The 11,070-nt window shown below is 34.5% G+C and overlaps 1 protein-coding gene across 1 annotated transcript; it reads left to right on the top strand.

Annotated features, from left to right (window-relative positions):
- The first annotated feature begins 8,119 nt into the window (after window positions 1-8,119).
- Window positions 8,120-9,651, top strand: LOC125812442 (protein ASPARTIC PROTEASE IN GUARD CELL 2-like). The gene has a single exon (XM_049491931.1). It carries the CDS (start codon window positions 8,132-8,134, stop codon window positions 9,563-9,565), a length of 1,434 nt encoding a protein of 477 aa, XP_049347888.1. The 5' UTR covers window positions 8,120-8,131; the 3' UTR covers window positions 9,566-9,651.
- Window positions 9,652-11,070: the final 1,419 nt, after the last annotated feature.

Here is an 11,070-nt window from a genome sequence, read left to right as displayed (position 1 = left end):
CCGAATCATCCTTTGTGATAGATGTGAAGTCTAAACAAGACCTTGATCCTATAGTGGTTGAGTTGAAAAAGTCGGTACTCAAGAAGTCCATTGAGGCTTTCTCCCAAGATGGAGATGGGGTACTTAGGTACCAAGGTCGATTATGTGTTCCGGATGTTGATGGGTTGAGGGAGCAAATTTTAGAAGAGGCTCATCGTTCTAGGTATTCTATTCATCCGAGAGCCACAAAGATGTACAGTGAACTACGAGAAGTCTATTGGTGGAATGGTATGAAAAAGGATATTGTGGAATTTGTAGCCAAATGTCCTAATTGTCTACAAGTTAAGGTTGAGCACCGAAGGCTGGGAGGCTTTTTGCAAGATATATCAATTCCCACTTGTAAGTGGGAAGAGGTGAATATGGATTTTATTGTGGGTTTTCCTCGTACTCGAAGGCAACACGATTCTATTTGGGTCATTGTTGATAGGATGACAAAATCATCCCACTTTATTCCCGTCAAGGTTTCTCTTTCGGCGAAAGATTATGCTAATTTGTGTATAAGGGAGATAGTGAAGTTACATGGAGCTCCTTTATCTATTATTTCGAATTGGGGTACTCTATTTACTTCACATTTTTGGAAGTCATTCCCAAAAGTGCTTGGTACTAAGGTTAAGCTTAGCACCTCTTTCCACCCTCAAACGGATGGTCAAGCGGAACGCACCATTCAAACTTTAGAGGACATGTTGAGGGCATATGTTATAGATTTCAAAGGTAATTGGGATGACCACTTGCCATTAATAGAGTTTGCCTACAGTAATAGTCATCACTCAAGTATCGATATGGCTCCTTTTGAAGCTTTGTATGGTAGGAGATGTAGGTCTCTGGTTGGTTGGTTTGAGGTAGGTGAGATTGCCCTTATTGGTCCCGAATTAGTTTATGAAGCTATTGAGAAAGTTTGGCTCATTAGAGAGAGGTTGAGAGCGGCTCAAAGTAGGCAAAAGTCTTATGCCGGTGTGAGGAGAAGGGACCTAGAGTTTGAAGTTGGTGATTGGGTCTATTTAAAAATCTCACTTATGAAGGGTGTGATGAGGTTTGGAAAATGGGGAAACTTAGTTCCCGATATGTAGTCCCATATCAAATTTTGAAGTGTATTGGGAAAGTTGCCTATGAGTTGGATTTGCCAAATGAGTTAGCCTCGGTTCATCCTGTATTTCATGTTTCTATGCTTAAAAATTGTATTGGGGACCCGGTGTCCATTATTCTTCTAGAGGGTTAGGAGTTGATAAAAGCCTTTCGTATGAAGAGGTTCCGGTAGAGATCCTTGACCGGCAAGTCAAGAAATTGAGAAACAAAGAAGTAGCTTCCGTGAAGGTTTTATGAAGAAATCATTTAGTTGAGGGTGCTACTTGGGAGGCCGAGGCCGATATGAAGTCCCGATATCCTCATCTCTTTCCTTCTACTCCTAATCAAGTTTGAGCTAAGTAGTTCCTTTTGAGTTTTAATATTTTGGGAGTCATGTGTGCTATATGTGCTTTTCTAGGATTTCCTTATGTATGCATGTTTTTGATGAAATTCATGTTTAGTAAGAAAATGAGTTTTCATTATTTATGTTCCTCATGATTGTTGTGCATTTAGTATGAGTTGCCTATTTGACTTCATGAGATGAATAGATGAACATGCTTTAGTATGCTTTGAGAGTGATTGCATAATGGCTCCATGACATTGTGTTGAGAATGATTTTAGTTGGAGAAGGTAGTTCCTCCTATGAACATGAGAAATATTGAGTTTCATGCATATTGGGTTGTTAAATGTAGTTCCTACTTCCTTCTATTGCATTGATTATGTTTTGAGATGGAGTTGATGTTTCCTCCTTTGAATTATGCATTATTCTGATGTTTTCATGCATGATAGGTTGCTGGTCTTGAGTCTTTAATTTTGTATGATGTCTAGATCATCATTCGAGGACGAATGTCCCCAAGGGGTAGATAATGTAACATTCCGGAAAACTAGTAGACTAAACTAGAGCCTAACGTAAGAGTTAGAGTCATAAATAACTCCTAGTACTCAATATATATGTTTTGGATGTAAACGTCAAGGTACAACTCCCCAAGGACCAACCAAGGGTCCTTGAGGAGGACCCAAAAATAAGGCCCCAAAACAATCCACCCACAAGGGGGATCTACGGGCAGTAAGTTGACCCATGCCCCGTGGTTAGGGGTCGTGGGTCAAGCCCCTCAAAAATAGGCCACAGACCACGGTTTACTAGCACGGCCCGTGGTCCCACCCATGGCCCGTGGGTCCTGGGTCATAGGTCATGCCTAAAACTACCAATTAGCAGTTAGACTTGGGGGTCTTTTAGGGATTTCCTTTTTAATTAATGGTTAAGTGATGTCATTTTAAGCCTATTTTAAACACCTATATAAGTGTTTTACCCACCTAAACTAACTTATCTAAAATCATAATTCTTAAATCCCCAAATCAAAACCAAACCCTCTACAAAATATTTTCTCTAGAACTCCAAGGAAGAAGAAGAAGAAGAAAAGTGAAGCTAGGGTTAAAGGACCCATCTTTTCTACTCAGTTTCGTGGGAATTCTTCAATAAGGTATGGTAGTCCTCCATCCATGGAGTCCCTCCAAAACCCTTAATTTCAAAGTTAGAAATCCTAAAACCTAGGGTTTGACTTCAATCTCATGGATTCCTTTCAAATTCATTTTTAATGATTGGATTATCTTTAATGATGGATATATTGATGGTTTTATATGACTTAAGTCGAATTCCTCAAGAATCCATGAATTTCTCTATTTTCCCAAATTGGATCTAAAAGTGTGGGTGAATTGTAGAAAGAAGAGTATTATTCCATTATGCATGTAGTACTAATAGTAATTGAATCATGTTATCATCTATGTCTAATGTAGTAATTCTATATATGTTTATTGAATGTGATCTATGTCCCTTGAAGGGCAAAGCATTAGAATTATGTATGTTATGAGGGTTATGTTTATGCATTTCGATCACTTTGAGAGTAAAGTGAATATGACTATGATCTAATTGTTGTGTTGATTGGATGATTATCTTCATGTACACACTTATGTATGAATATGATGTGATGTGAAAGGTTGGCAACATGTAGTGATTCTAAGGTTGGAAGACTAGTCTCGCCTAATGAATCTATGAGCTTTAATATGAGTTATATGGATTGAGTGTCAAGACATTCTTCCGTAATTATGAAATTAAGTAAAGAATTAACATGAACTCAATGGGAATTATGCTTAGCACCGAATGGATAGTGATATGAGATGAAAGCCTTCACGTTAGTAGAGGCCGATTTTCTAGGAACAATCTCTTGGGATGGAAGCCCTCACGTTAGTAGAGGTCGGGTTTTCTAGTAACAATCCCCTTATCCCATAAACTATGTTTCCTCATAGGTCTTTAGCTAGTGGATCCACCTAATCTAAGAGTATGGTTCCACCTTAGGCAAGTAGGAAAACCCATTTTCGGTGTGGGGTAGACATTGGATTCCATGGTAAGCTCACATGGTCTATGTCAGTTAAGACTAATCTCCCACTATGATAATATGAACAAGAATATGAGTTATGAAGTATAGCTACTCAAGAAGCTTTCCTTAGTGTGGGTAGGATTATTGGATCTTATTCATGCATGGCACAAGGATGCTTTGAGGGTATTTGTGGTATGTTTCCATTATGATATGATGATCAATATGTTGAATATGCTTATGACTTATGCTTATACACTAATCCTCATGATGCATCTTTAACTTGGTATAGTGCATGCTTTACAACTAAAATGTCCTTTTTAGCATGTTTTCAAGGATTTTATGCATGACTGTTAGTGCAATTTTGTACTAACCCATATTTCTTCTACATTTTTTTACAAGTGTAGGGTCCGGTATTTTAGGTGATCTTTCTTCTTGATCAAAGTTTGGATCGACTATTCTCCTTGCGTGTGGTGAGTCCTCATTGATTCGAGGACAATGGATATCTTGTAGTCCTCATTGATTCGAGGACAATGGATATCTTGTAGTTCCTTTCTTTCATTGTACTAGACTTTTGGATTTTCTTGTTGTAAGGGTTGTGACCCTATTTGGTACTTCGATTGTAATAGATGGCTAATTGAGACAAGTCTAGACTTCCTTTTTGCTTTTATGAAACTTTTGATTAAAATGTGTTTTTACTCTTATTAGTCTAATGATTTATGTTATGATATGCTAAGTGGTTTACATGGTGTCTTTAGGGGTATTATGTGTCATGTTACGTTTAGGGGGTACCCTTGGGTCGTGACAGGCTAACTTGATCATGGTCTTATGTATAGAAGACATGAAACTTTTATACTGAATAGATTTATCGACGCGGATTGTACTTGAGATGTGAATGATAGACATTCAACTTCAGGGTATTATTTCAATATTGGTTCAGCAATGGTATCTTGGTGCAGTAAGAAGCAACCAGTGGTAGCATTATCTAGCATTGGAGCTGAGTATGTAGCCGCACTATGGTTGCACAAGAATGTATGTGGTTGAAGAGACTAATAGGAGAGATGTTGTGCAAAGTTGATTACGCTATTCAAATTTGATGTGACAATGAAAGTGTTGTCATGCTTGCATTAAATCCATTTTTTCATGGTCGAACGAAGCACATAGAGATGCTCATCACTTCATTTGAGAGAAAGTATTAGATCAAGAAGTTATTTTGAAAGAAATTTCTACAAATGAGCAAGTCTTGGACATATTTACAAAGGCCTTAATAAAGCCTAAGTTTGAATATTTCAGGGCTGCTCTTGGAGTTATTGATCGTCAGCATGCACTAAGGGGGAGTGTTAAAAATTAGTGCATCTTAACTGTTTTTTTAAATGTTTACTTCTGCTTGTTTAGTTTACTGAATCAAATAAATGTGTTCCTATTTCGTAGGAAGTCTACCTAGATAGAAGTCTTAGTAAGTTACTAGAGTTATTTTAGGAGTTGAAGTTAGTTGCACAGTATTTATAGTTGTTGCATGATTGTTGTAAATCACTGCTTCGGGAATGACATTCTCTTTGTCCAATTTCCGTACGTTATATTGCAAGCTTCTTCTTTATCTGCTTATTTTTTGTTTGGAGCATATAGGCTCACACTTGGTGTCAATTTTTCATGTAGTTTTATTCAATTTTATTTGTAGTTTTGAGAGATGAGAGATGAAGCTTCAACATTAAGGTCTAGCGGAAGTATAGAATTATTTATGTATGTTATGTATAAGAAGTGGATAAATTAATTATGTTATTTGAAGATATTGAGTCGTAAAACTTTAGAAGAAAGATTTAATTAATTAAATTGGTATTCCAGCTAGCGGTCCAATGTTGTTGTTAGTGTCGTCGTTTTCCGTATATACCATATATATATATATACACACTGATGCTTTTCTCATTTTATTCCTTCCATGATGAAGTGATTTTAAGCAGTACTAGGGGTGTGAATTCGGTCTTTTGGTTTGGTTTTATAGTACTATTCGATTTAGATTTTTTGGTTTTTAGTTTTGTAAAAGTGTAATCCAATTCGATCCAAATTAAATTTGGTTTGATTTGGTTTTCCTCTATTCGATTCGGCTTTTTTCGGTTTGGTTATTCGATTCTGTCAATAATTAATAACATAACCAAAGTAATAATAATTAATCTCTTAAATATACTTTCTAATATAAATCATAAGTAAAACTTAAAACACAATACTTGTAATTATACCTATTATAGATGTTCAAGCATAAAATATAAATGTAATCATCATCAAAGGCAATAACCAAAAAAGGACAAAAGTGGTTAACTCCAACTTAATTCTAAACCTAAGCATTATATATATATATATATATATATATATATATATATATATATATATATATATAGGTTTTTTCGGTTTTTCGGTTTTTATTTTTTAAAATCCGAAACCAAACCAGAAAACCAAACAAAGTAATTTATTAATCCAAAACCAATCCGAAAAACCAAAAAACCAATCCAAATAAAATTCGATTTGATTTGATTATTCGGTTTAATCCGAATAGTGCACACCCCTACCTACCAGGCAACGTAACAATATTTATTACAATCAAAATGCATCGATCAGTATATATAACAAATTAACGCATGCACCTTATTATTATACATAAAAAAGGAATAAGTCATGTGTTTGTTTTATTTATTTATGTTAGGCATATATAGTCTGATTGTGATATATATTCCTCCTGTTCAATAAATTCTATTTATTTAATTACATTTTCTTTAATTTATATATTGAAAATGATTTTTTGTATAAATAAGCTCGGAGGATCCGACATACATACATATGTTAGTTAATCTTCACTTGGAAACTCAAATTAACTCTCTACTTAATAATAACACTTTACGCAGCAACCAAAAATCATTTCCAACACATGCATGCTACCTATCACACAAGTGCAGCTCTTCTATCTATATTATTTAATTATATATAATGAAATTATTACCGCCTTTTATCTATATTGATGAAAACAACTTTTTGAATAGAAAACATAATTATTTTTTGCATCATTTAATATACACATTATTATGATAATTGAGAAAATGAAATCGTGTTTAGTTAATTATAGTAATCTTTCTAGTTTTTTATTTTGTTACATACCTCATTTATATTCTCACGATTATCATGACCAATATTAGTTTTATATTTACTTTTTTTATTCCCCTTTCATTATTGAATATTCTAGAGTGTTCAAACCTTTTACACTATGTAAAATTTATTATTGTGTGTTTATAAAATCAAATTTATTTTTGATGTCTTCTTCAAATTTCAAGCATTAATATATACATAAATTATTTTTATGCATTATTTGATTTGATTTATTAAAAATACCATGTATTGCATAAAAACATCATTTACAAAGATACCCTATGCGCTATTATGATTGAAAAGATGTAAAAGAGGATTTGAGGGGCATTTGGGTTTTTAATTGACCTAATAATGCATGTATTAAAACCATTGCATTGCTAATACCTAAAAACTCATGGTATTATTAGTAATACACAATAGAGTATATAACTAATTCAAACATTAATTATACATAAATTAGGTTAGAAAAAAGTATCAAACAAGGTACTATAATACACAAGATTAATCCATACACAATTTTTACTAACACACTCTACCAAACGAACCCTTATTTTTTTACTTTTAAGTTAGGTACCAATCCATTACCAGTTAGGGAAATCTGAGTGATGACAGTTTTATGAGGAATGAAATAGAGAAACTCAAGTCTTTTGTCTGTTGAGAATATAATTTATATGCATTTTGAGGTATGATTAGGCGTAAGACTTAATTTAACAATTTTAGATAAACACTTGAACATTGTCAAACAAAATTATGAGTCATAATTGTTTATAATTAATACTGGTAATAATTCATATGAGTAGTGCAACCTTTTTATCCTGTCTCCCTTTAATTTTTGTCATCTGCTGAATTGTTTACAATATTGTTGTTTGCTTCATCTATCAACTAAATTTTGCAAGAAAAATGTAGAAATTATTATATTTAATTTCCCGCAAACAAAACACTAATGTAGAAATTAAAGTATATTTCAGCTGTAAATTATCAACTGAAAGCTTTTTTGACCCTTTCCCATTTTACAATGTCAACTTTTAAAAATTTCTTACAAACAAAATTTGAGCAAATGGAGGTGGTGAATCAATCCAAAAACAACCTTGTTTAAAAAAGAATGACATTCTTTTTTTAAAAATATTTATTAAAAAATGACTCATTTTTTTTGTAATATATACTTTAATTTTAAGTGACATGTTTAAGGCTATAAAATTAAGAATATTTTAACAAAATCCCTTATGATACACCAGATTCGGCTCGGTTATTGATAGAGTGAATAGATTTGCCATTTCTTGAAATCTCTCTTCTGATGCAAAACCGTTAACATATCTTTAATTAAATTGTATGGCAAATTAAATTAGATTATTATTATTTTTGAAAGAGAAGAAAGAATAGTAGTGATAGATTTACTAATGATGGTGAGAGTCATTCCAAAATGGGGTACCTTTTTGTTGTACATATGTGGAAAGGCAAAGTAGATAAATTCCCCTTTCCTAAGTATCCTTTTGGTCACAATTTCCAAGAGAAAAGAAAAGAGAGCAATGTTTGTCCCTTCAATATTTTTGCTCTCCATCATGACTTTCATAAGTGCAAATATTAGTTATGAAAGCAAGAGCACATCTGGGCATGCAATCCCATTTCCCACCCATGAACACTTGGATGTCAACCAAGCCATTAAAGAATCAACATTAATCCAACCTCCTGAAACACATGATATTAATATTGTGGATGATGACAATAGCAGATGGAAGCTCAAGCTTCTTCACAGAGACAAATTGCCTTTTTCTCACTTTACTGATCATCCTCACCGCTTTCAAGCTCGCATGAAAAGAGACCTCAAAAGGGTACATACACTCACTGCTACTACTAATTATGATGAGGTTAAGGAGGAGGAATTCGGCGGCTTCGGGAGTGAGGTTATTTCCGGTATGGAGCAAGGCAGTGGAGAATACTTTGTCAGGATTGGTGTTGGTAGTCCTGTTAGACAACAATACATGGTTATTGATGCTGGTAGTGATATTGTTTGGGTTCAGTGCCAGCCATGTACCCATTGCTACCATCAGTCTGACCCCGTATTTGACCCTTCCCTTTCCGCTTCTTTTTCTGGTGTACCATGTTCTTCCTCCCTTTGCGACCGCATAGATAACTCCGGCTGTCATGCTGGTCGCTGCAAATACCAAGTCATGTATGGTGATGGCTCCTACACCAAGGGGACCATGGCCCTCGAGACCCTTACTTTTGGCCGCACTGTTATTCGTGACGTGGCCATCGGATGTGGCCATAGTAACCACGGTATGTTTATTGGGGCTGCAGGTTTGTTGGGTCTTGGAGGTGGCTCCATGTCACTTGTTGGACAACTCGGTGGACAAACAGGTGGAGCCTTTAGTTACTGTTTGGTTAGCCGGGAAAGTACTGGATCAACTGGATCACTTGAATTCGGGCGGGAAGTATTACCCGCCGGTGCAGCATGGGTACCACTCATCCGAAACCCACGGGCTCCGAGTTTCTATTACATCGGCATGTCGGGTCTTGGAGTTGGAGGAGCGCGTGTACCCATACCTGAAGATGCATTTAGATTGACTGAGGAAGGAGATGGAGGAGTGGTTATGGATACAGGGACAGCCGTTACCAGGCTTCCCCAGGAAGCCTATGTGGCGTTTCGCGATGCCTTTGCAGCCCAAACCTCAAGCCTTCCACGGGCACCCGCCATGTCAATATTCGACACCTGCTATGATCTTAACGGGTTTGTAACGGTTCGAGTACCAACCATTTCGTTTTTCCTCATGGGTGGTCCCATCTTAACCCTACCAGCTAGGAACTTCCTAATTCCAGTGGATAGAAAGGGCACATTCTGCTTTGCATTTGCTCCATCTCCAACCAGACTTTCCATAATAGGGAATATCCAGCAAGAAGGCATCCAAATTTCTATTGATGGAGCTAATGGTTTTGTGGGATTTGGCCCCAATATTTGCTAGCCATGCATGCATGTGCTTAGTTATAGTAAATTAATTTCAATAATATCATCATGCAAGATATGAAGTATATAAACCATATATATTACTAGTAATTATGTGACTATTGATTATGATCTCAAAGATATATGCACCGGCGCTTCTCTATTTATCTTATTTAAATATCACACGTCTAAATAAATGGTGAAAAGAGAGATCAATCATGTTTTCTTCCTTTGGCTAGAGAGTTGTAGACATCCTTGAAACTATGGGTGGACCTAGAATACTGGCTACATATTCGATCGAATCAAGTAGCTTTGATTCAAACCAACCTTATATTTGTGTCACACGGTGTTTGATCGGCAAAAGTCTATAGTTAATGAGATATGTGAACTCCTTATAAGGTTTGGACAATCCTCATTTCTTTGAGCTAGATTTGGGTTGTAATTTAGGCGTAAGACCTAATTTAACAGTTTTAGATAAGCACTTGAACATTGTCAAACAAAGCTAAGAGTCATATATTATTGTTTATAATTAATACTGGTAATTATATATTCATATGAGTAGTGCAACCTTTTTATCGTGTCTCCCTTTCATATTAGTCATCTGCTGGATTGTTTACACTGTTGTTGTTTGCTTAATCTATCAACTAAATTTTGCAAGAAAAATGTAGAAATTATTTCGCAAACAAAACATTAATGTAGAAATTTCAGCAAATTCATGCTGTGAATACTTTTACAATATATATTATTCTCTACAAAAACTAAAATATAAATATTAAAATGTTTTCTTTTTCTTCATATTATTATGGCATGTCAGCGTTACAGAGAGAGAGAGAAATAATTGTAGGAATTAATTAATAAGTACAACTTTTAGGTGTAATGATGGTTCAATTATTGGCAAGTCTTACATACTCCACTTTGCTTTTGTGACATTAATTTCCACTCTTATTATTTCTTTTGTATTTGGTGGGTTGGCGTTTTGTCCTATTTTAATGCACCCACTTTCTCTCAATATAATAATAATATTCACCTTGGTATTTCTTTCTAATATTATTTATTTTATTTTACTGATAGAGATTGTTTGGCAAGTAGTATTAGATTAGTGGAGTGTTTCTATTTAATGTAATGTAATTAATTAAATTAATAAAATAAAATCCATTCACGTTGTTATTATAATTCAAACATGACTTGTTGCCTGTAGTAACTCCGGTAATGCGTTCTCATCAAAATTAAGTAGGTCTTGAGATGATATACTATTTCTTTCGTTATTTGGTAATTCGTAGTCAAAAGTAGATATCAAATATAAATTTTTAAATGTTAGTTCGGTAATTTAATAATTGGTAAATCAAACTTCGATTCAGTATATTCAATAATATCGTATTGAAGTTGTAGTATGATTGTATTAGAAAGTTAATATTATTGCTTCAATTGTTTATATTTTTCTATGAGGCACGATATAATTAAAGATCAATAACTAAGAAGACATCAAGAAAAACAAATTGACACAACTAAAAGACATATATATTT

Source organism: Solanum verrucosum, unplaced genomic scaffold (genome assembly GCF_900185275.1).
Source record: "Solanum verrucosum unplaced genomic scaffold, falcon-dt-bn FXZP01000159.1, whole genome shotgun sequence".
NCBI lineage: Eukaryota > Viridiplantae > Streptophyta > Magnoliopsida > Solanales > Solanaceae > Solanum > Solanum verrucosum.
Note: the sequence above shows the minus strand (reverse complement) of the source record. Positions and strands in the feature narration are given on the sequence as shown.